We start from the raw sequence: 27,289 nt of genomic DNA, 5'->3' as shown, positions 1-27,289 counted from the left end.
ATTTTCTGCTCAGCAGCTTTATGACGCGATGTTTAATCACATTTTGTATGTGTTTACCCCTTAAAGAAATCAAGCTTGCCTTATACTATAGTTTAAAAACAACGCATCAAGTGTCAGAGTTTACTTTTTACAACATAAGCAAAGATTTCAAACACCCTCTCATAAAATACCTTGACCAACCGAAAACCAATGTTGTAGGCATACAATCTTTTAGCATACGTTTAGTCGCTATAGTCAAATCGTAGAATTTTTAAACGGCTGACGGAGTATGGACAGTATCAAAACTGTTTCACATCGATTCCTGTGCAATAGATCACCTTGATGCATATTTAATAAATTATCATATTAATATCAATATTAACTTCGTATACGTATCCTCTCAGGAAAGTCACTAAATAAATCACGTGTATGTACAACACACAGTGCGTGGGCTTGCTTGTTGTGGATGGTCGTATATAAAAACTTGCTCACTTTACCGTCACTAAAGAAGTTTTACAAATCTCAACAGACGCGAATGTTCAGGAGTTCTTCCTCTCCACACTATTTTTTCTTTCATCATCTGATAAGTGACAATTTACACCAATGAGAAATTTTACGACAAAACCATGTGCGCTTTCACTAGCGTATTTGTGTCTAGTTTTATGCATCTGCAGCGGTGTTCAAGGTATTTGGTTTGGACGGCCAGGGGATAGCTGGATGCGGAGCAAGGTAATTTGGCAACGCCCGCAGAATGAGGAGATGGACGGGCCAGCCCCAGCGGACCGGGGCCGCTACCCTTCCCCGGGGGATGAGCCCCAAGAAGCCCTCTACTCCTGGTCCGCGGAAGAAGAAGATGACAAAAGGGACGGAGTCTCATCAAAGATACTTTTTAATTTAATCAGAGGTGAGTATTTCAATCCGGAAAAACGTTTCCGTATCATGCCACCTCGTTTTCATGCGTTATTTTACCTGAATGATACAATTCCCATTTTGTAAAAATGAGTGAAAAAGTGGTGGCAGGGTACGGAAAGTTTCCCTTTAATCAATTTATTGAACCAAAACCCTTGTAGAAACAAAACATTTGTATCCGAAAAATGGCCTAATGGATCCGAACTTTTAGAAGCTTTTCAAAACTCCTCCCATAAACTACCCCTTTGTGCTCGAAATGTTCAGCATTGTAATGAATTGTATGGTATTTAGTTCAATGATACTCAATCTTGCGCGCATAGTTTAAGTTGGAATGTTTTATTACGTAATTAAATCCTATTCACAGTATAAACCCACTTGGGGCACACACTCTCGTGGTCTGTCTTCCAGAGGCGCGTGTGTGCCGGCCACCTTACCTCGGCTATTTTCTTGTGGATAGGGTTGAATGCTGTACCGGTGAGTTTTTGTCCCATGTTAAAATTAAAAAATAATAATAACCTAAGCACGGAGTTTGTGCCTGCGTTTGCATTTTATTATGTTCACTTTGGCCAACTATGATCCCAAAGATGGTTGGAAAACATTACACAGTTAATAATGTTGTGGTCGCATTGTAATAAGATCGTTGACATCTGTGTAAAAAGAGTTAATGCAAAATAAACCACTTATATACAAAATAGGAAAAGTTTCCGTATGGCGCCACCACTTTTTCATTCGAAATAAAATAATATAGTATCTAATTTACCTGATTGATATATCCCTTTTTGTAAAAATGAGTGAAAAAGTGGTGGCGCCATACGGAAAGTTATCCACAAAATAAAATAAAATAAAGAAGTAACAATACCCTTCAAGTGTTAGTGCAGCTTTTCTTTTCAAGTCATCTAGTTTGAATTCGGTTATAACAAGATAACAACTTATTTAAACAGTGTTTTTAAACACCATTCACGGCACTGAATAACTATGTGGTAGATGTTGATTTTGCATCAGGCATACTGCAGTAATCTTTTATAAAAACTGTTTAAGCTCACTTCTCCATATTCATTTTTTATTTATCCATGTATGAAAGAGCTACAACTTCACATCACATATTGCCAGTTCGTGTCTCAGACTGAGTGATTTTGTTCTGTTAGACAGTCATCAAGTAAAACGGTTGTTTATGGCCAGTTTAAACTGTTTGTAAATTACTCTGTGGGGTGACATTGTTCTCACAGCTATATATTTGAAACACGCACGGATCATCTAAATGAATTTGCAAACATCTAGTGTCGAAATAAATAACGTAGATCTGTTATATATAATAAACGATGACCTGCTGTCGATTTCACATAACTCTTCCTAACTTCGGATTAATCTTAGGACTTAGGATGAGTCCCGACTCTGCACTGTTGCATGCAGACCTTAAGATTAATCCTAGTTTAGGACGAGTTACTCGTCCTAACTCGAGATAAGATGAGTCCTTTGTGAAATCGACATTGTGGGGTGATTTTTTGGACCGGGTTGTACTTGTTTCTACTTTGAGTCCCGGGCCGGGCAGCTGTGGCAGTCAGCAGCAGAGCGCATGGGTTGGGCGGCTCTACGTCCCCCCTGGTGGATCAAGAGGATGATGATGATGATGATGTTGTAGTTGTTGGGTGTTTGACTTTGGAAAGTTGTTAACAGGAAAGATTAAAGAAAAGCGATCATATACAACACCCGGGAGAGCGTCGCTCTGCTAAACATTATCTGTTTCGTATAGGCCTATTGCTTATGTAAAGGGAGTCGTTTTTGTAATTTGCTAGGGAAGAGACTACTTGATACCGATTCGATTGGGGTTGGAGGGAGGGGTGGGGTGTGATCCCTTTGAAATTAAAATTCATCAGAATAAAATATTGCACAATGTTTTGAGAATTGTTGAACTTTTATAGGCCCATACATTGATTTTGATTTTACCCCCTAGCAGTTTTATCTTACGATTTCTTGTACACGGCATAACACAGCTATGGAAACGGGATTATTTTAAAAAGGGTCAAAGGGAAAGTAGATCTACATTTGTTATTGGTCATAAATGCCCCCTAAGAAATGGCACACCTCTTTCCCCTAAAAATGGTACCAGAGCCTTAGCTTCGCCCATGGTGTTTGGTTTTGTGCTAGTTCTTGAACGTTTTATCCGGTTTTAAGTAAGTGTTTAAAACGTCGACTTGTTGTTTTCGTTTTCCTATTTTGCAGTTCTCGCCTTACCACCAATTGGGTATATGCTCAAATAAAACGCTTCGATCCAATTACCTTTATTTGTCAAGACTAGAGACACAGATGGTTTCACTGCAAATCAAAACTACAGGCATGTAGCTACAAAATATATAACATATACTTATTTTGCACCGTGGATGTATACAAAATATATCTTGATTTTTTTCAAATCGATGTGTTAAAGGCACTAATTGTCAAAGACCAGTCTTTTCACTTGGTGTATCCCAATATTGTATGCATGAAATATCAAACATGAGAAAATTTGAACTCAATTGGTCGTCGACGTTGCCAGATAATAATGGAAGAAAAAATACCATTGTCACACAAAGTTGTGTGCTTTCAGATGCTTGATTTCGGGACCTCAAAATATAATAATGATGTCTTGAAATCAAATTCAAATATTTTAGTGGTAAATTACTTCTTTCTCAAAAACTACGTAACTTCAGATGGAGTCGTTTTTCAGAATGTTTTATAGTATCAACAGCTCTCCAATGCTCGTTACTAAATAAGTTGTATGCTAACAATTATTTTAATTAATTAGCAACCTTTAGGCAGTATATACCCTGGGGTTAGATTCGAACCAATGACCTTTGTCATTCTAGAGAATGTGCCATAGAAACCGAGCTAGACCACCGATTCATATGTTAAAGGGAAGCTACATGTTTGGTAATCAGTCAAAACAAATATAACTTAAAAACTGACTTGGTAACGAGCATTGGAGAGCTGTTGATAGTATAAAACTTTGTGAGAAACAGCTCCCTCCGAAGTAGCAAAGAATGATTTTGAAATAGGGGTAATTTCTCACTAAAATAATAAAATACTTCTAGCTAGAAGTCTTTTACTCCTATCTGAAAGCACACAAATTTGTCCAACAAGGGTGTTTATTCTTTCATCATTTTCTTCCAACTCCGATGACCAATTGAGCTCAAATTTTCACATGTTTGTTATTTTATGCAAGTTTTGAGATACACCAAGTGAAAACACTGGTCTTGACAATTATCAATAGTGTACCTTCCCTTTAAGATTGCATTATACTATCAAGATATTTTGTTTTTGTGGTTACGAAATATTAACTGTTTTTCCGCTTGACTGTTTTGATATAACAAGATTAGCCAGCATTTGAATAGCTGATTAAACCTAAATTTTATCAACAGCAATGTTCTATACTATCAACAGCTCTCCATTGCTTGTTACCAAGTAAAACAATAACCTTAATAAATAAAATAAAAATATAAATTTTAATGAGTTTTATATTTTTATTTTATTTATTCAGGTTATTGTTTTCTGTGGTATTGTGGTTTAACTTGTGAAATTTTTGCATTTCAATATTTTATGTGTTGCCGTACAAAAGGATTTAAAATTTCATGTATTTTTATATACTTGACGAATAAACAATTCAATTCAATTCAATTCAATTCAAGTAAGTTTTTCTGCCAAATTTTTCGAATAATTACCGACAGTGTCTAATTCCCATAAAATAAGTGATGACACACTTGGGACCCTCCCATAATTACCTGCTGACTCTCTAAAGCTTCTAACACATTCCCACTTCCGTGTTGTACCCTTTTATATTACCGTTGTGTTTGCTGTTTTCCCAGGGTTAGGGTTAGTTTGGCATAAAGTAGGCCCAATCATTCTCTTTTAATATAGTAAAGGTTTGGGTGGGTTGAGTTGGGGTGGTTTTGAAAAGAATCATAGGTTTCAACTCAACGTTTCTATCAGTAGCTCTGATCATCGTCCACCATGCAAGTTTAAAATCCTACTAACTGTCTTCTGCCTAAACGTTCAATTTGAAAAACTTGTTTTTTAAACCCTGTGACCAAAACAATTGTGGACTGTAAATTATTGTTTAACAATAATTGATCATCCAGATCGAAAATTCATTGTCCTGTGCCACACTACACTTAAATAGTCCAATTTATCTTGAAGACCACGAACAGTGAATTTAGGGCCAATCTCGAACCATCCAGCGCATACTTATACCAATTTGGGTGAACAGACAGGGAACAAATTGGTGGGGGAAAAAACAGAGACAATCGGGCAGAAGGGTCATTGTAATAAAACGTATGTGTTTACATTGTTTAATATAAAATATCATAGAGTCAAATCTTCAAGAATTACAATAATGCAATGAATGAGTCAAAAACAATGAAACAAACTTCATTGCAAAGGTATTTCACAAATCTTGTCAAGACGCATCCTCAATCGCCTCCTGTCCACTGCCATCTGATTGGGCAAGTCTCTGCCTACGTCACATTTTCGTTGTTGAGTCTCAGGTTTTGTTAAAGGGGTTTGGGTCTTTTTCATACCACACAAAACACAACGTCCACAAATTTACTTTGAAACTTGGTTTGCAAATAATGATGGAAGCCATTCTCAGTTAGATAGGGATCCATTCGATCATTTCATGGCCAAAACTGTTTCTACAAAAGGTATCAAAAATCCTTTAAGGTTTCAATAGGCATAGTGGATAAAGTAAGCTGAATCTAAAGTTGTTTGGCTCAAATGTTGTCGTGTGTTCGTGTACTATAATATTCACATGTGAGTTATATTCCAATTATATCGAATACAAACTGTGCCCGTTACTTCCAATACCTGAATAATGCATGAAGCAGCAATTGCCCATCCACAGGTCCTGAAGGCCCATGACAGTAATTAAATATTTATTACATTACATTATTGGACAATGTTTCTCTGTCACTTTGGCAGGTTCCGTTGATTTATTTGAATAGAACACGACGATAACAACAACCGAAGAAAGAAAGAAATAGTTCCACCATCTAAAATGCAAGCTCAATAATAGTTGTTTTATGCGCACGAAGAAGCCTGCAGCTGCATGGCACCCTGTCGTCTCATTTTTGATTGATGCAATACAGGAAACAAACGATTACGTTACCACCCTGTAATGTTGAGAAAGTTTGTTTGGTGTTGTGGTGCTGGTTTTGTTTGATTGGTGTGGTGTTTGTTTGTTTGTTTGTTTGTTTGTTTGTTTGTTTGTGTTTTTGTGTTTTTCGTGTGTTTTTTCCCCAGTTTTGTTTTCACTGTTTATGATGACCTGCCTCATCCTCTCTCCATACCATCCGATACATCCCGCACTGTATGGCGTATGTCACATCGTGCTCATTCCAATTCACTACTTCCACACATGATCAATTAAAACGTAGGCTATTAAAAGCATTGGCTATTGAAGTATAATTCATTGTGTAAACCAACTAAAAAGTTTTCTTGTCAAAGCAAATTATGTTTTCAAATATCTCGATTCCTCTTGGTCTGGTGATTTAATCTGGATGTCGTTTCAACGTTGTGACCTTATGCACGGAGCCCAATTTGTAATTGTTGACGAAACCTGGTCAGAATTAATTGCAAACAAACTTTATAATAATCAAATATTTGTTACAACCCCTCTGCCGATTGCTCTTCTTGACCAATTTTGTTTTACTGCTGTGCAGTATAGGCAAACATTCATATCTTATGTCCCCTAGCCTCGTTGTTTGTGTAACTTATAGTTATTTTCATTTAGTGTGTAAATGCAATCTCAAATGCTGTATGTAATTAATACTTGTTGTAGCTACACACGTCATGGGGTCTCTACTAAAATCTCTGCTTTTTGGACACCCCACCACTTAATCACTTTCAATTCTGTATTTATCCCTGTATGTATAACTTATTGATTGGAAATAAAATGTTAAAATAAATATTGGAAGGAAGATGGTGGCTACCAACAATTAGTATAGCCATCGTCAAGAGAATTTGTTCCACCCCACGAGAAATAACGACTGTTTTTACACGTAGAATAAATAACAAGTTGTATGTTTGCTCCAAATTTACCCTACAAATTCATACTATATTTTATTATTAAGCCAGAAAATATTATCACAATATTGTGTGATTGCTAAACACCCATTTCGTGTCCAGTTTTACACTGAAGCCATTATCAGTTTTAATCAAAATCGCGGCGTCGTTAATTGAGGAAAACATATTTGGACAGTGGAATTAAATCAGATTGATTTTACAAGAGTGATTTTTATTTATTTATTAATCAGCATATACCGCTGGGATTTTAGAAACTTTGATGAAGGTTTTACGGCGTCGGAGGAAACGAGAGTAAACTCCATTTGTTTAAAAAATAAACATTGATTTTCTCAACTTGCGTAATATTGAAAAAGCAAAATTGAGTTGTAAGATTAAATTATTTTTTCCCAAACGGTTGCAAAACTTATTTTTACCAATAACTAAAGAGCATCAAAACGGGGGCGGTTCAAATTTATTGTGAGTACGGTAGACAATGTAGTAAATTTTAATAGTTTTATAGGAGTCTCGGAATACCATTATCATTATAGGTTGCATTAAAAAAAAAATTAAATGGTTCCCTCTGCTGTGAGGAACATCCTGGTACAGGAAATAACATCTCGGTGCTTGTTATTTATTTTTAGTTGGTTTATTTTTTTTTTAATTCTTGCGACGTGGGTCGGTTCATTTTCGGTGAGCTAGTTCAATTAAACGCTAAGGAAGAAGTTAAATCCAAAAGTACCGGGGTGGATTTAAAAAAGAGTTAGGACTAGTCTTATCTCGAGATAGGATGAGTAACTTGCCCTAACTTAGGACTAGCCATACATTGTAAGGTCGATTTCACAAACAGTTAGGACTAGTCCTAGATTAGGACTAGTCCTAGGAGATATAAATAAATGTATGGCTAGTCCTAAGTTATGACGAGTAACTCATCCTAACTCGAGATAAGACTAGTTCTAACTCTTTGTTGAAATCCACCCCGGACACTTTTGGATTTAGCATAAAAACTTACTTGGTAATGAGCAATGAGAGCTAATGATAGTATAAAACATTGTTAGGAACGGCTCACTCAGAAGTAAGGTAGTTTTTGAGAAAGAGGTAATTTCTCACTAAAATATTAAAAGACTTCATGTCTGAAACCTTTTATTTGGCATCTGAAAGCACACAAAGTTGCTCAACGATGGCGTTTTTTTCTGTCATTATTCTCTTGCAATCTCGATGAACAATTGAATCAAACTTTCCACTGATTCGTTATTTTATGCATAATTTTATGTTGGGATACACTAAGTGAGAATATTGGTCTTTGACAGTTACCAAATGTGTCCTGTAACTTTAATGTAGGAATGTCAATCCACAATCCGTTCTTCTCCTTAACAAAAACAGTTCCATATATCAATCCCTATCCAAACCGTAGCAATGAAACATCCCACGCGGTCTCACCTATCCCCCACTTAAACACTCCCTTACTCCCTCCCGTCCAGCCCCCGGTCTTTCTTCGGTGTTTTCCCTTACTCCGTCCTCCCCCTGCACAGGACGCGTAACATGTTTTCCAAAGCTTGCCTTTTTAATACATAACATTTCACAGGATTCCCATTTGTCAGCTTTTAAAAAAAGTATTCAAATTTTCTAGGAACAAAAGGCATAAACATATCACCAAAAGGAGAGAAGTAATCAAATAAATATATTCTATTCAAACCTGTGTCTTTATTTCATGGGATGCACATATTCTGCAAACCTGCTAAATAATGTAACATCGACAGATTCTGTTCGTAAATAGCGAGGGGTGGGGGTGGGGAGGGCAGACCTGAAAGCCTTTTCAAGGAAATTTCACATTCATCCAGTCTCATTCATGTACTCTAAAATCAAACTCAATATAACTAGCGGATCTGGGTCTCGACAATTACCAATAGTGTCCACTGCCTTTAAACTTCAACTTTATAGTTAATGTCTCTTCATGTTGAGAGCAACATTTCAGTATTTATAATCTATCAGAATAATGTTCGGTAACGCAACTTTCAAGTAGACAAAAATATTCTCATCAACATTAATAATGTAAGAAATGAGTAGCGGAACCATCCCAAACACACAGTCGCATATTTTATTTACATGTTATACAACTCTGGGTCTTATATATAATTCCCGATATTAATGCACGTAAGGTTTGCACTATTATGGACGCTGCTTTGACAATGTAAACACTTCGGTTGCGCTTGTGTTCTGTGGGCCATTGAAGTTATCACAGTTGTCACATTATGCGAGGGAATTCCATTGCAAACTTCAGTATGCTTTATGTCGGCATTTCCAATTGACGCCTTTTCAATGTCTTTGTTCTAATCTGTTCGTTCGATCGTGTTCTTGACACTGGACACATTTGGTAATTGTCAAAGTTCTCACTTGGTGCATCTCAACATTATGCACAAAATAACAAACCTGTAAAAATTTGAACTCAACTGATCGTCGAAGTTGCGAGATAATAGTGGAAGAAAAAACACCATTGTCACACGAAGTTGTGTGCTTTCATGTTCTTGATTTCGGGACCTCAAAATCTAACTCTGAGGTTTCGAAATCAAATTAAACAATTTTTAGTGGAAAATTACTTCTTTCTGAAAGCTACGCTACTTCAGAGGAAGCCGTTTATACTCACAGTGTTTTATACTATATCAACATCTCTCAATTGCTTGTTACCAAGTAAGTTTGTATGCTTACTATTTTTTTGAGTAATGACCAATAGCGTCCAGTGCCGTGTCTGTTCATCAGACATCTCACCTCAAGCCTCGGCTTCTAGATGATGCGTCCATACTTTATCAATCCACTTTCTGCCGTGTAAAAGAGCTTATTTATTGGTCACTTCTTCATAAATTATTGTTAAGGCATTTTAGCTATTTTTAATGAAGTATGGAAATGTGCGTTTGAATTTTGAATTGAATGTGCCATTTTATCAACTTCAAATGACAAAATATCGGTTCGGATACGCTTGTTTTCCCCTTCTATCCAACATATTTTGCAAGATACAATTTAATATCAAAATGTGAACGCCACGGTCGCAAAATATGTTTTCATTTCAAAAGGGCAAGCACCAAACTTCATTTTGTCTATAGTACCTTCGGCCCCAGGGAAATGTTCTTCAGGTCAGACCCCTCTCTCTCTCATCAGACGTGGACTTGATCTATGCCCGTTTTGCAGTCAAAATAACCACAAAAAGTACAATGACTGACACAAATATCACAGAAAACATTACTACTACAACATGGTTTAAACTGATATTTCATGTTTAGATATATCATTGTTCAATTTATTTGAAATCTGGTAATTTCAAAAACAGTGAGACAAACTGTCAGTTGTTAACGAATCGTTTCTATTATAGGCCTTTATCACATGCAGCAATCTGACCCGAATTTATGTCAAACTGACGGACAATCCGAGTCATGCATTCTCCCCAATTCGTTTTACTTCAATTTCCGGTTAAGCACAACCAGAAATGGCCCGTCTTATCTACACTTCACTGCATAATACACAATAATAACTCTTCCCCATACACAGTTGTGGCGTTAGCGAAGCACAAGGCGAGCGACGCCTACTCTTTTATTATATAAGAAAACATAAGTATTATAATATTATATTAACTTTACGTCATACCATTAAGCTGACATTGTACCTTCTTTGCACTTTGCACTTTGCACTCTGCACATTTTGCCCTCTGCACATTTTGCACCCTGCACCTTGCACTCTGCACTGTGCACTAAAAAACACATCATTGGGGGAACACGACTTCCAGGAAAAACCAGAGAATTTACTCTGGAAACCTGTGCCCAAAGACATTCGGAGTCCCCCTCCGTGAAGGTGTTGGACCTCACCTTGGCTGCCAAAATTAAATTTAAATAAATTACCTTACTTATTCCATAGTAATTAAACTTAACGAGAAGTACGCTGTGAAAGTGCTTGCTAGACTGACTACAATACCCTTTGTTACATAATGCCCACCTGATATGCACAATGCATTACTCGAATTCCTATAAGACAATTATTTCCCGCTATACTACGAACCGCGGGAAATGTGTAATATAGGGACTAAGAATCTGGGATTTTTGTCTGATCCGGGAGTTTTTAGTGTGTAACTGTTCATATCTTTGCAGTATTAGAATTTATTTTACTGTTCAACTTGTATATAATTATTGCGCAAACATCCGTAAATGGAAACCGTTTTTTAAAGTTACGCAATAAGTTGTTTGCAAAGCTTCAACCGGCCTAGTAATAATTATATTATAACTATTTCCCATTCGGTTTGAAGCGTATAAAGCAAACAACAGTCTATATCAATCACAATGATTACCTTACACACTATTGTCTATACATGTCAAGCTTTTGCGTATTAGCTGGCTGTATAAGTCGCAATAAGCTCTTTCACCCTTTTAAGCGACTATTCATGAAGACTGAAAACTGTCTTTAAGCGATTTATCCAGCACTTGTTTATCATTTCTGCGTTAAGAAGCCCATAGTAATGCTGACAGAAGATGGGGTTTTGATTTGTATTTTGTCCTCCTCTTTACAGGTTCTTGTTACAAAGCGCGACAAATTGTAAGCCTGGGGACTGACTTGGTTGATCACCTTGATTACCTCGTCACTAGTTTTGTACTCGGCTCAATTTCCCCCGAGTTGAAGTTTCTTTTATTCCCATCATTATTCAAAGCTACGGTGGTACACGAAAACATGCCAACCTCAGGCAGCTTAGGAAACCAAAATCACCGTCAAGAGGCCGACGAGCTTAATGGTCTGATCCGAGCTCCGGGCCAAAAGTATCAAATTAAATTCCGGCCACTTGGGACTGATAGACCTTTGTGGTGAAAAGCCAATCACAATCGAGGCAATTTGGGGGTTTCTTTTTTTCACCAAAGGTGGCGATTAACAAGTAAAGATTCATGTAAACAGAGAAGCTTGAGACATGTTCATGTATAGGCCTCAACACACTTCATTCGTGGGCTTCAAAGTATACGCAAATATCTCCTCTTGGATTACAATGGCTTTTATTTTAAACCCATAAAATCCAAATAAGTCAAGAAGAAGAAGAGAAATTGTTGGGGCTAGATGGTTGGCATTTGAATGTTTTGCTAAATGTCAGGGTACTTTTTTAAGAGTACACAATATTAACTATTTTCATTTAAAGGCAGTGGACACTTTTGGTAATTACTCAAAATAATTTTTAGCGCAAAACCTCACTTAGTATTGAGTAATGGGGAGAGGTTGAAAGGGTAAAATATTGTGAGAAACAGCTCCCTCTGAAGTGACGTAGTTTTCGAGAAAGAAGTTATTTTCCACGAATTTGATTTAGAGACCTCAAGTTTAGAATTTGAGGTCTCGAATTCGAGCATTTGAAAGCACACAACTTGGTGTGACAAGGGTGTTTTTTATTTCATTCATTATCTCGCAACTTCGACGACCAATTGAGCTAAAATTTTCACAGGTTTGTTATTTTATGCATATGTTGAGATACAGCAAGTGAGGAGACTGGTCTTTGACAACTACCAGTAGTGTCCACTGTCTTTAAGAGTACAAAACTGCAAACAGATGTGACACAGTAAATCCTTTTACAAAAGATTTAATGGCAACATAACAAAGTGCTTGGTGGTCACTCAGAAAAACCCAAAGTTTCTGAATTTATAATTTTACCTGGCACTTCCTAGTTAAAATTACAGCAAACTATAAGATAAACGAGATATGGCCCTTTAAGATTCCAGAAAAAATACTGTATTGTGGTTCTGTTATCTTCAAAAAATGACTTGCGTTTCTTTTTAAAATACCAAAGAAATCGAAAATTATAATTACAATATTTGATGAAGAAACCATCTTATTGTACTCTCTAGCATTCCATTTTAAAATTATAACGTTCTATAAGATTTCTGTTAGATAACCCCACAACCCTTGAAAAGTTATCCTTCAAAATATACATGTAAATAGTATTTAAAAGGCGTATTCTGAATGTTTGGAGCAGATAAGGTTTTGTCATGACAGAGCTAAGCTAATTAAAAGTTTCGCCCGATGTAGATAACTATACAAGTCCAAACTTAATTTGACAAAAAGGATTTTAAAACACCTTATAGCTACTGATCCTGGCAAAACTGTGAAATTACTCCAGAAATGCAATGATGGACCAATACATTTCACACATGTGAACGAGTTATGTGTTAAAGACACTGGACACTATTAGTAATTGTCAAAGACCAGTCTTCTCACTTGGTGTATCTCAACATATGCATAAAATAACAAACCTGTGAAAATTTGAGCTCAATTGGTCGTCGAAGTTGCGAGATAACTATGAAAGAAAAATCACCATTGTCACAAGAAGTTGTGTGCTTTCAGATGCTTGATTTCGAGACATCAAGCTCTAACCCTGAGGTCTCGAAATCAAATTCGTGGAAAATTACTTCTTTCTTGAAAACTTCTTTGCTTCAGAGGGAGCCGTTTCTCACAATGTTTTATACTATCAACCTCTCCCCATTACTCGTTACCAAGTAAGGTTTTATGCTTATAACTATTTTGCGTAAAAGTGTCCACTGCCTTTAAAGCTTGAAGAAGATGTAACAAAAAAGACTCAGGAATTCCTGAGGTTTAATAAACTTAATTCAAACCAAAGAGAAGCTCATTTGTTCTTAAAACAGAAAAACGTAGCATTCCTGTAAAGACACTAAGCACCCTTGATAATATTGTCAAAGACCAGTCTTCTCACTTGGTGTATTCCAACATATGCATCAAATAACTAATCTGTGAAAGTTTGGGTTAAATTAAAAAATTACTTCAAATCACTTCTTCCTCAAAAACTACGTTTCTCCCAGTGTTTTATCAACATATCTCCATTGCTTGTTACCAAGTAAGTTGTTACGCTAACAAACATTTTGAGTAATTTCAAATAGTGTCCATCACTGCCACTACCGGTCTTGATTCGTACTTCAGATGGGACGTAAAGTAGATCACGTGTGTTGTATATACAATGCATGTAAACTAACCCAGTTACACTTATCGCTAAGGAGACGGGGTTTGCCCCACAGTGCTGTGGCAGCAACGTCGACGTTCTGAGAATAATCTTAAAATTAAACTTGGACACTTATTGTTTCCTTCATTGAAACTGTGTCCATTCTGTGCTTATAGCTTCAAACCTTAATAATTGTATAGAGAATCATTTTCATTGACTGTAAACACCTATTCTGTTGGAGGTTTTACTCCTGCCCGTGGTCAATTGTTCCGCGTGTATTTTTAACAGAGCCTCAAATTGCCTTTCAGTGCGTTTTTTTGTTCTTAATGTAATAGTTTGTTCGTGGAAACTTGCGAAAATACATTTTCAACTTTGACTTCCTGTGTTCTGCGTCTAAATTTAAAGTTACAGTTTATCTTCGATTATAACCGAACAAGATATAGCTTTAGCATGTCGTTTCATTTATCAGCCATTTATCTGCCTTGTTAGTTTATACATATTTCTCTCATTGCAAGCCACGGTGATTTTAGTAATTGTTTATCATGCTGCCTCCATCTTGGTCATGTTCCGTGGTATCGAAAAACAAAAATGAATGCTAATATTAAGTTTGCAATTAGGAACCAGACTATTTTGTTATTTCTCCCATTAATATCAATGTTACCAAACCGAGGCCGGAATAAAAAAAAATAGTCTGGTTCCTACTTGCAAAATGATTATTAGCATTCATTATAGTTTAGGCACATTTCTCTCATTGCAAGCCAGTATGATTTTAGTATAATTGTTTTGTCTTAAATAATGTAACCTGTTTGTCTTGCCTCCGTTTTTGTAGTTTGTCTGTCTGTAGGCTGTCTTCTACAAGTATCGGCTTAATCTGACAGGTTCATACTCTCTTTTCAATTTGGTCTTTGTAGATTATTTGTTTCCCCTTCACTTTCGCTTGTCTGTGTAATGTGCTTTACATGTTTTATGATATCAAGAAGAAGAAGTAAATGTTGACTTGACTTGAATTAAAATTATATTAAGTGTGTAGCCTACAGGCAGTGGACACTATTGGTAATTACTCAAAAAATTATCATCACAAAACCTTTCTTGGTTACGAGTAATGGGGAGAGGTTGACAGTATAAAACATCGTGAGATACAGCTCCCTCCACGAATTTGATTTCGAGACCTCAAGTTTAGAATTTGAGGTCTCGAAATCAAGCATCAGAAAGCACACAACTTCGTATGACAAGGGTGATTTTTCTTTCATAATTATCTCGCAACTTCGACGACCGATTGAGCTCAAATTTTCACAGGTTTGTTATTTAATGCATATGTTGAGATACACCAACTGTGAAGACCAGTCTTTGACAATTACCAATTGTGTCCACTGTCTTTAATAGCCTAATAAGTCACCGTTACATTTTGTTTTACACAACTGTGGAAACGTTCCCAACTATTTTCCCACAATCCAAATTCAACAATTAGTAAAAAACATTGTCTGAATGCGGATACCATAAGTTTGTTCTATCCTCTTGTACAACATCAATGACGAGTCTTCACTTCTACTTTATTTCCCTCCATGTGTTTGAATAGGAGCATATAATATGAATCATAGAGAAAGAACTACAGACAAATTCATACTTTTGTACGACACAGTTGTACTTCCAGCGTTTTACCTCTACTGTGTTTTGACCCGTATACCTGAACTTTACCATTGATTTTTATACAATTATTTCAGTCATAAGTGAATTTACATCATGTAATTTTCTTAACATACCCCACACTCCTTTTTGAGAATTTGATTATGGGATTGAGACTGTCATGAAACACCTATGCTTTTAGGCCGCCAACGAGCTCAGTGAGAACAGGCCAGAGAATAATATATTGCGTAGACTTAGGTCGTAACCATTTTGATATCCCACCAGTATTAAACGATTCGAGATGTTGACAAAATAATATATATTTAAAATCACAGATCGTACACAAATCTAACTTGTATAAATCCTCAAACATTTGCCCTAACTAAGATATCTACTTAAGTGTTGGGTCATCGTTCGGTTTGTTTCAATAACAAAAGGCTTCGGCAGAAGTATTTTTTTATTTGAGTGGAAATTACATCTTTCTCAAACTGCGTTACTTCAGAGGGAGCCGTTTCTCACAATGTTTTATACCATAAACAGCTGTCCATTGCTCGTAACCAAGTAATTGTATATGCTGACAACTATTTTGAGTAATTACCATAAGTGTCCATGTGCCTTTGATTTTTCTTGATGATTTTGTTTTTCCCATCATAGGAAAGGGTCGTTCAAGTACAACAAAGCGCAGTGCCGAGTGTCAGACAGACGAGTTTCGATGTGGTGACGGCAGTTGCATTCCCAGTGAGTTGGAGTGTGATGGACAACAAGATTGCCAACTCGGCTCAGACGAACTTGTGTGCAGTGAGTAGTAAAACCCATAGTAGTCACATGCCCTGAAAATCAACCTGATAGATTGAAAGGCAACTCTACAAAGTTATAACTTACATCCCGTAAAATGAGAGTAAAACTTTACACTTTGACAACATTTAGATGTGCCTTTATTTTACTTATCTAATTAGTTGGTCGCAGGAAGTGAGGATCTCTATTTCCTATGGAAGCAAAGGTCGCCTAAAGAGTCTGAAGCTTGCGAAGGAAAAAAGGACTGGTCTTGGGAAGTCAAAAGTTTTACCCCACAAAAAAATATTGGACTCTGTGACTCTCTCTCAAGCAGGATATTCTACTAGTTTTTTTTTAATTCTCTAGTGTTAGTTATCAATTGCCTTCTTGGATGGAGAAAATCCCTTATTTATTGGAGTAGTTGATATGCCTTTAAATGTGTACGTCATAGTGGTCGTCAGAATCTAAGCTTCGGCAATGAATCTGTCGATCTCTTGCTAATGGCACATGGCTCTAAGGGATATTCATGTCAAGTAAATGACTTCCCGTAAGGCGGTTTTGGATTGCAAAAGACAGCTCAGGCTTAGAGCTGTCAATTTAAATACTAAGGAATTGGGGTTTACTTTCTCTGTTAGTATTAAGGTTTTAGCATTTATCCCTTCAGCTTTACTCCTGTAATGGCAAACTAATATTTGTTGGTTTCATACATTGAAAACAAGTCTAGTTTGATGATTTAACCATTAACGATTCACAAACAAGAAACATGGCATCTTCGGTATATAGCGCCCGAATCCTTCTAATTTCGACATCTTCTATATTTTGTTATTTCATATAAAACTTAGTTGTAATATGTTGACCTCCGTATAAATAAGCAACTGTCACTAACTATGGGCATGCTGGTATCTTGAACGCATGCTCTATGTTTACTAATAAATAATGGTTGTGCTCCACTCACAATCAGAGCAAGATTGTGTGTTTTATGTTTGTGAAGTTTGTATCAATAATAAATGACAGTACTGATATATTGAAATAAAGACTTTAACTAGCCCATGCTCTTATGCTATGGTTATTTGTTAAACTCAACTAAAGGATCAATGTTTTCCTATGAAACAAATTAAGTAATACACTCTAAAACCCAGAACTGACCCGAATTATCGGTGTAATGGGGCTTGACCTATTTTTGGGTCAAGCTGACCCGGAAAATGGTTTCTCAAAATTGGGTTATCAACTCAGTTATTGTGTCAGTTTGACCCACTTCTGGATAATTGATCCGTATTCCGGGTCATACTGACCCATAAATGGGTCAGGCCCCATAGACCGGAATTGACTTTTTCGTTCACTCTAAAAAAATTATTGCAAGGCATTAACACTGTTTATTACCCAACTTTTAGAAATAAACATTTGCTTTCATAACGAAGAAATTGAAATACAATCGTATAGCTTTGCGCTTTTCGCTTGATGTAGATATTTGATGAAGCACCCGACAAATCGAGAACTGCTAATTTAAAAGGTCAACTTTCCCCAAATTGTTCACAATAGCGGCCTTATGGTTTGTTTTGATGAGCTGTGACGTGTGGAGATTGAAAACAATTAAAAACAAGTCCCAAGGAAGTTGCCAATGGAAAAAAATATGACTCGTTAAGTGCTCAACCAAACTTTGAAATCTCACGAATACAGTTTTCCAATTCTTTCAGAAGAGCTGCAAAATCAGTGGCATTTAAATGCCCTCAAATCGCAGTGGCTTATTTATATTGCTGTATACAATCTAAATAAGTTCGATAGTCACATAAAAGAATTTCCGACCACATGCACATCAATGTTTAACAGAGATGTGATCACTGAGTTTGAATAAATTCAAATATTTTGTTGAATGTTTTTCGTGTATAATAAAAAGCAACTGCAAATTAATTGACTTTTATCAAAAAAATAACGTGTTTTTTTTCCTTTACCCAAAATGTACTTTATCAATACCCGTGAAAGAGCATCCGTAGGCCTACATGAAAAAAACAGGAATCCGACAATTATTTTATCTTATCACTGAGGAAACATCCACAGGTCTATAGTTGTAGAAAAAAATGCTCATCAGGAATGAAGTAGCAATAAACCAGAGTGCTCCATTAGATTATTATGCCCCTTGAGTTCCCAAAGACCGGACAATATTAAAGAACGACTTCTAAAGATTGGTAACATAAACAACGACACACCTGGGGACGAGGTTTCTTCAGGTGACGACGATTTCGGACGATATCATTTGTACCGTGGGGAGGGGGAGAGGGGGGGCGGGGGCATTGATGGATGTGATCCGTGCACTGAATAACAACTAACAACACTTGCACCAGTTAGCATTGCACGAGTAACTAACTCCACTTTTAAATGAACACTTTGCCTGGGATCGGCCGAGTAGGTCTTTGAAAAGCGTTTGTAACCGTTTGTTATAAATGCATATGGTTAGTTATAAACACATTTGCTTCGAAATTGCGTGGTTTGCCTTTTATTTTGCGAAGTAACACGTTCGGCCATTTATGGGAGTAAAAAATTTGGCCCTCATATTAATGGCCGACCGTGTTTGTCGACGAGGTAAAAGGGAAACCGTGCAATTTCGAGTGATACTTGTTTGGATCATGTTATTCTACTTTTAGAAATGTCTTTCTAATCATATGCATTTTATAACAAATACTTAAAAACTCTTTTCACAGACCAACTCGACCGATCAAAGTCGATGTGTTCCTTTAATTTCGATTCAAACTTCCCTCGGCCACGCAATATTTATTTGTAACGAGCGAATTTATAACTCAGATGGACTTCGTCATTGAGTTGTCACTTCGTCACTGTTGCATGTATTAATACAACTAAAGCATGGTGTGTTCCCCCTTCCCTACCCCTTTCCATTTTCCTCCCCCAAACAAATTAGAATTTCCCATGGGAAACGATGTACCCCCGAAGCATGACTCGACCCTTGGTGCCAGTGTAGGCAACCGCCAGCACGACAGAATGAATCAAGAATGCCTACACAAGCTGATTACCGGCTTACGTATTGCAGGCCCATTCACTCGAAGCTATAACTGTCCAGTAGGTTACATGAAGTGCGCCACCATCCAACGCCAGTGTTATGACGAACGTTACGCCTGTGACGGTCTTATCGACTGTTGGGACGGTTCTGATGAAGCTGATTGTGGTTAGTAAAAAAACATCATTAATTTAAGATTTTAACATCAATAAATCACTTTAAAATCCCAACTATCACGATTCGAACTTATAACGACGGCAACAAACTTACCGTTCATTTAAGAGCAGGGCGCCATCATTGGTTTGCTCCATTGTCATGGTTTCCAGGTTGTCAGATTTAAATTTCGAAGCTTCACTCAAGGTTTCGCCAACACTGATATAGGCCTATACATAGAACATGCCGTTGTATTATATGCAGTGATGTTTTAGTTCAAATGTTCACATTTTTCGGTTATTTCCCGGCATTACTATTATAACAATATTCTAGTATGCAACATTGGTTATTACTCAAAATAGTTGTAAGCATACAAACTTACTTGGTAATGAGCTATTGAAAGCTGTTGATAGTATAAACGCTATGAGAAACGTCTCCCTCTGAAGTAACGTAGTTTTTGAGAAAGAGGTTGTTTCTCAATCTTATAATGCAACTTCGATGTCACATCGACGACGTCACATCAAATCATAATTTTCACAGAATTGTTTTTTTATGCATATGTTGAGATACACCGAGTGAGGATACTGGTCTTTGGCAATTACCAATAGTGTCCAGAGCCTTTAAAATCAACTCAGTGGTACAGTCCACTATCACCAAAACATACAAGTCAAGCTTCCGTGTGTTTTTGAATCTGACTATTGGATTTGTCCCCCCTCTACATATTTTAGCCATAATTCCGTGTCCCGCAGAAGGATACATAAAATGTGACAACCAGTGGCAGTGTTTTGATACAACTCGTACTTGTGACGGACAGGTAGATTGCAACGATGGATCAGACGAGAGAAATTGTGGTATTTAAACAGTCAATTCATTATCAGATCATCTAAATATTGACTAATCATAAATATTTTATCAGATACTTTCCTTTTGCCGATATGTCATTTCAGAAACACCAATTAATTATTTATTAAGAAGTATAGAGTATTTTGTATCCACAGGTTGAATTTGGCATTGCATTTCTCACGGTCTGTTCCCAAAACCAGGAGGAATGTTATTGCAAATATTCGAGTTTTTAGGATCAGAGTTGTTGTTTTTTCTATGAAGGAGAATGATATACAATAGTCATTTTACGGAGTCAAATTTTTGACTCCCCAAAATGGCCGACCTTTGTTTGTTAGCAAAAGTAAAAGGAAAACCGTGCAATATCAAGGCATGTTTGTGTGGATCATTATATTTATTAAAAACATTTTCCAACCATAAATTATGCTTATCATAACAAACGGTTTCAAATGCTTCTCATCTTCCAACTCGCCCAATCAAAGGCAACGTGTCCCTTTCAAATTTACAACGATCATCGTACGGTACAGTTTATTGTTTATTACCTTAAGAACAGGTAAATAATGCATGGAGCCCGGAGAAGCTGTTCAAAGTAAAACACAAGACAGGATCAGTTTTAGTAGGAGTCCTTGGTGTTTGGGCCAGCAGCATTTTTATGCTTAGCTTAAGTCACGCCTCCTTTACAGACTTGTGTATTATCAACTTTATAACAATTTGGTATTGTCAGTGTATTCCTGCCATAGCTAATAGTCTGACGTTTCGACCATAGCAGAGTCTTTCTCGAAAGCTAAAAAAGACTCTGCTATACTAGGGTCGAAACGTCAGGCCATCAACTATTTGTTGTATTTATACCATAGGTCCTTTTGGTTGGTAAGCAGTTGGCAACAGCCAATTCTTTTTCTCAGAGTGTAATTCTAACATTATTTATTGATGATGTTAATGTATCATAGCGAGTAAACCATGCGCCAGTGACCATGTGAAATGTGCTGATAAGAAGCAATGCTACCCAGCAATCTACACGTGTGATGCCGTCATCGACTGTGTCGACGGTTCAGATGAACAGAATTGCTGTAAGTTTAAATCGCAATACAACCCCTTATTGTGCACTGGTAATGAATATTTGGTATTTTTTAGTTTGACACTATTCTAACCCTAACCCTAACCCTATCAAGGGTGGGAAGAGGGACAATTTAAAGTGGGACAGACATGTCAATGAAATAATCAAAAAATGTAACAGAAGGTTGTACGTGTTGCTTTGTTTACGTTCTCATAATCTACCTGTGAATGATCTATTGGCAATTTACAAGGGTTATGTAAGACCTTTTTTAGACTACTGTGTTACTTTGTTTAATGGTAATCTTACTAAAGAGCAGGTCAACAAATTGGAACGTTTTCAAAAAAGGGTGTGTCGGATAATTTCTGGTAAGAACTATTCTATAGAGGATGCTTTAACCCTCTAGTCACTGCACCGCCCGAGTTTCTGAAAACCAATTTTTCAAGATTCTTGCAGTAAACAACTGGAATCGTAGTTCAATTTTTAACAGATAGCTTAATATTTATGCACAATTTTTTACCCTTTCGGTAATGTTTGTATAAAAGTACAAGCTCCCATTGGGAACAATAATCGGCTCTCTAATATTTTTTTGTAAGGATAAAATGGACACAATAGCTTTTCAAGGCTTTTATCTGACTCTATATAACAAATATTAGAGACCACCCAGATGTGGAACAGTTCGCTACAAACAAAGTGCAATTCATCAAATCGTCAGTCTTTTCAAATGCCTTTACATATAATTATGTGTGTATATAATAATTGTGCCTACTGGTTGTTTTACCAACGTATTTTTGACAATGTATATAATAATAATTTCTTGTTCAATATCCTTTTCTTTGTTAATTTCTACTTGATGTAATTTTTTTTAACATGTGGTGTTGACATGTGCAATTCAGTTTTTTATTGCGAGACATGTTTTAATAAACCATTTTTTAGTTGAATTGAATTGAATTGAAAGATTGAATGTTCTATTCAGCGAGTTGAATAGAACATTCCACCTTTCAACGAATGAAAATATTCTCACTATTGCACGAATGAAAAACCTCTATTATTTGTTTTATATTGTGATGTCGATTTCTGCTCTCCGTTTGCATTTGTACGAGTGCAGTTTGTGAGCGGGTGCGGTCAACTTAGGTTAATTTCAACTATTCTGATTTTTGCCATTATTTTGTATAGCTACTTACCAATGCTTGACTGGGTTTAAGAAGTGCGCCAACAACCAACAGTGTTACAATCAATCTCAGCAGTGTGATGGGATAAATCAGTGTGTTGATGGGAGTGACGAAGTGGACTGTCGTAACAACGCAGGTCAGACATATATCATTCTCTGATTTAGAAGGTGATGATAATGGGAATAAAAATGGGTTAATGCCCCTAGAGGCAGTGGACACTATTGGTCATTACTTATAATGATTGTGAGCATAATAACCTTACTTGGTAACGGGCAATGGAAAGCAGCTGCTCAAAGTATAAAACATTGTGAGTAACGTAGTTTTTGATAAAAAGGTTATTTCGCACTCAAATTTTAAAAGACTTCAGGTCCAAAGCTTATTATTATGCTTCTGAAAGCTTACAACGACAACCAATAGGAGACTTTCCAACGCTAGGTGGCAGCAGACGTACCGGGTAAATTTCCATTGTTTACGTAGTTCTGAACATGCGCATAATTCTGAGAACAATGGATTTACCCGGTAAGTCTGCTGCCCTCTATCGTCCCAGAAAGTCTCCCATTGAGTCAAAACTTTAAAGAGAGGGGTTTATATAAATAAAAAAAATAAAAAACCGCTAGCATATTTTTTCCCGGTTAGTTTTGTTGTAGGCCTATTTATCTACATAAATTATATCTCATTTAAGAACAATCGAATGGTTCCGAAAATCAAAAGTATACTTTGCTTTTAAAACGAAGACTTGCCGTTGATCAAATAACATATATATTTTCTAATTATTGGTTATTTGTGAAAGTTATAATAAATATATACCTTGTTTTGATTAAAACAAATAAACCAAACCACGTGGTAATTACACGGAAGCTCAACATTGATCAAGAACCATCAGCAGTTTCAAAAAAGGTGCCAAGAAAAATGTGTGACGTTTCCATACTCAGTATTAACCGTTCTACTTTCCAACAGAAGTGAACTCGTCTTCAATGACTTCTAGCACTTGGCAATGCAAGCATGACCTATGTGAAGATGGGACAAAGTGTTACCTATGGCATCTACGATGTGACGGTGTCCCTGCATGTGATGACGGTAGTGACGAGTGGGGATGTGGTAAGTTTAATACAGTGATTTCTTATAGCGCGCATATCCGTCACTCAGTGACGCTCCTGGCGTTGTAAATGTGGGACTACGTTAAAATTATGAGACCTATTCCTTTATTGAGCACCATGTAATGGTTTACAAGGTGATGCGGTCCCCTTAAAGATAAGTGCACTTGTTTCTTTAACGTACACTAACCAACGCACGGGACATACGGCTTTGAAGGGATGCTGCAGTGAATTCAAATAAAACAGTTAATTTTGCTGTCATTATGTATTGAACATTAATAAAATGTGTTTTGTTTATTCCCGACATGTCTGACTTGCGTAATAAGCGAATAAGTCATGCCCCCCCCTTTGTGGATTGTTACCGCCCCCTACCATCGACGTCACGTCGGGAATTCAAACATCGTTGGCAAAAAGAGTCTGGTCCCTAACTACACGCGCCTAGGTACCAGGCCACACAGTGCACACGTCTCTATATGCACACAGCCAGGGGGCCCGACGGCTCGGGTTACCGACATGACGTCATGTTTATGCAAATGAAGGCTCCCTTTTAGGGGCGCAGTGGGTTCCCCTAATCTACTGAAAACCATTTTTAAAATACTTGCGCATTTAATAAAAAAATATTTAAAAATATTTCAGGTTTAAAATGTCATGTTTAATCGTTTAAACGCAGTGTACACTATTGGTAATTGTCAAAGACTAGCCTTCACAGTTGGTGTTTCTCAACATATACATAAAATAACAAACCTGTGAAAATTTGAGCTCAATCGGTCATCGAACTTGCGAGATATGAATGAAAGAAAAAAAAACACCCTTGTCACACGAAGGTGTGTGCGTTTAGATGGTTGATTTCGAGACCTCAAGTTCTAAATCTGAGGTCTCGAAATCAAATTCGTGGAAAATTACTTCTTTCTCGGAAACTACGGCACTTCAGAGGGTGCCGTTTTTCATAATGTTTTATACATCCAACCTCTCCCTATTAGTTGTCACCAAGAAAGGTTTATGCTAATAATTAACCTGATTAATTACCAATAGTGTCCACTGCCTTTAAATGAATTTTAAAAAAACAACACTGCAGCCACCCTTTAAGTCTCATCCGAAGGACGCAGCAATGATGATAAAGGACACAAGTGTCGTGACTCTCGAAAACAAACACTCTGCTGAACAGAAACACCAGAGCTCGAGTCCGGTGCTCTTATCCGCTCGGCCAACGACACGCCCCTGCTGCACACATGACGATTTTGTGAGATTGGAGAATTAGAATGGGAATTTTGCCGAGTGGTTAGTACTTTGAACTGATTGGGTCAGGTGTGTCAAACAATATACAGACCAAAGGCTATTCATGGTGTATGGGTCACAATGGGGAATTCTCTGAAGTCAGCGGACAATCTAGCTGTAAAAAAAAAACGGCAGGTAAACGAACGACCATGCCCTGGCATGGCCAATCGACCTTTAAAGTGTGTTTCTCAAGCGTATGATAAGTTTGGGAAGTTCTTGGTGAGAGCAGTGTGTCTATGGAAGAGTTGGAAGGAGGCCCTTTCAAAATAATTTGTTGTCACATCCCTCCAACGTCCACTCTTGTTACTTCTGGTTTACAACTTTTACAAAAATTAATTTCATCCCCAAATCTGCCCGACCAACCCTCTCTGATCCTCTCCCGTTACCCCTTGCCCCAATTTACTTCAATAACAACCATAATATAGCCTCCTCGTCATGCCCTCCTCGCAAAGTCAAATGTCAGGACAGACAGCAGTGCATATGGGAAGAATGGTTGTGTGATGGTGAAGTACAATGCAAAGATGGCAGCGAGGAACGGGGCTGTACAGCCTATGTACCACAGTTTGACTACCAGGTACGAATTAAAAGCCCAACTTGGAATCAGTGCATGAATTCCCCAGCTTTAGAAGTTGTTATACACAGTTGGGCAAGGTTTTAGGGCCATTCATCGAGAGCGTGTCTTTTTATCGGCTCCTGTTAAAGGCAGTGGACACTATTGGTATTAATTTACTCAAAATAATGGTTAGCATAAAAACTTGTTAACGATCTGGAGATAATATAAAACGCTGTGAGAAACGGCTCCCTCTGAAGTAACGTCAAAAAAGACGTAATTTTCAACGAATTTGATTTCAAGACTCAGCTTTAGATTTTGAGGTCTCGAAATCAAGCATCTGAAAGCACACAACTTCGTGTGACAAGGGTGTTTTTTCTTTCGTTATTATCTCGCAACTTCGACGACCAATGATTGAGCTAAAATTTTCACAGGTTCGTTATTTTATGCATAATGTTGAGATACACCAGGTGAGGAGACTGGGCTTTGTCAATTACAAATAGTGTCCAGTGTCTTTAAGACTAATAGAAGTGTTTTCTATAAGCTTCGACACTTCAATATTGTCTCTGCCGTTGATGCAAACAGCCACAAACCAAAAAACCCTAAATTCTTCATCCCTCCTTTTTTCAATCGACGTAAATTCGACTTTAGGGGACCTAAGTTTCAGATAACTCAGACCATATTTCTTTGTCTTCTGTGTTCTTGGGTTATTTTTTATATGACAAACATTGGCACTCCAAAAAATAACAATTCATGTTTTTCTCAGATTAGCATTATGGGCATGCACAATGATATGAAACGAAGTCTAATGCACATTATGGGTCAAAATTATACTGGGGCCATCTCGATATCCGACGGCACATTCGTCAGATTTGTATACAGGCCTATGGGTGTTGTCACGTTATAGATACAGGAACACATTTTACATCAAAAGAGGGTGTTAAAACAACACCAACACTACATCGGTTTTGTTTTAACACCCTATATATGAGGTTAATTTTGATTCTTGCGTGTGTATCTTTGTGACAACAACCTCAGTGTACATTTTGGCATGTGCATGTTCAGACTGCGTATTTTGAGGAAGAGTTTTGGCCAGTGAGACTTGTTCCTTGCTCATAGTGAGCCCCCGAGCCCCGCTACCCAAGGTATCATGATATGACACCAGTGATTTGGGCTCGATGAATTGTGTTTTGTTCTATTTTTTGTTTAATGTCCACGCAGGGTTGGATCAGTGATGTGACGGATGCTTTAAATTCACCGATAGAAGTGACTTCACAAAACCCTCGAGGAGAGACGTTTGAATCAAACGCTTGAGAGACTGGTACAAGTTAACTGTTGTGCATTATCGGTATGGCTGATGGAATAACTCATTCGACTTTATAATTATTTCTAAAATGTCATAAAGAAAATCAGTATGTCAGACCCCATTGAAAAACTAAAGCAAATCGGTTGGAATGTACAATTTCTTATTGAACAAAATATTTGATATTTCGACCCACCTCTCAGAAGTCATCCTATTCGGTTACTTTAAGTACGAGTTTTTTGCCGCCCTTTATTTCCAAAACTTTAACTTTCCCGGTATCAACTAATTTTGTTTGTAAGATGTCTATATGTTGATATAACCTAATTATGCTTTGAGTGGGAAGTTACCTGCGTTAATTAGCTATAAACATGTTTATGAAAAGAAAACTGGCGGGCTTTAATTACGTTACTGATAGGTTGAAATAATGTATGTAACTATACGCCTGAGAGTTGACTATACACTGTTTACAAGAAAGGGGACAAATAGTTCTTGGCCTGACGTTTCGACCCTAGCAGAGTCTTTCTTTAAAGGCAGTGGACACTATGGTAATTACTCAAAATATTTA

General features: G+C 37.1%; 1 protein-coding gene across 3 annotated transcripts; it reads left to right on the top strand.

The window, feature by feature from the left end:
• Positions 1-444: 444 nt before the first annotated feature.
• Positions 445-27,289, top strand: LOC117291736 (very low-density lipoprotein receptor-like). 3 transcript variants are annotated; one of them, XM_033773604.1, is made up of 9 exons: positions 445-883; positions 16,160-16,303; positions 19,191-19,454; positions 20,168-20,290; positions 21,227-21,346; positions 22,507-22,638; positions 23,460-23,600; positions 25,297-25,445; positions 26,643-27,289. In XM_033773604.1, exons 1-9 carry the CDS (start codon positions 583-585, stop codon positions 26,733-26,735), a joined length of 1,467 nt encoding a protein of 488 aa, XP_033629495.1. In that variant the 5' UTR covers positions 445-582; the 3' UTR covers positions 26,736-27,289. The 3 variants fall into 3 exon arrangements, with proteins under 3 accessions (XP_033629495.1, XP_033629496.1, XP_033629497.1); XM_033773605.1 differs by lacking the exon at positions 20,168-20,290; XM_033773606.1 differs by lacking the exon at positions 25,297-25,445.

This window comes from Asterias rubens, chromosome 6 (genome assembly GCF_902459465.1).
Source record: "Asterias rubens chromosome 6, eAstRub1.3, whole genome shotgun sequence".
Taxonomy (NCBI): Eukaryota; Metazoa; Echinodermata; class Asteroidea; order Forcipulatida; family Asteriidae; genus Asterias; species Asterias rubens.
The sequence above is the reverse complement of the archived record's forward strand: the minus strand, read 5'-3'. Positions and strand labels throughout refer to the sequence as shown.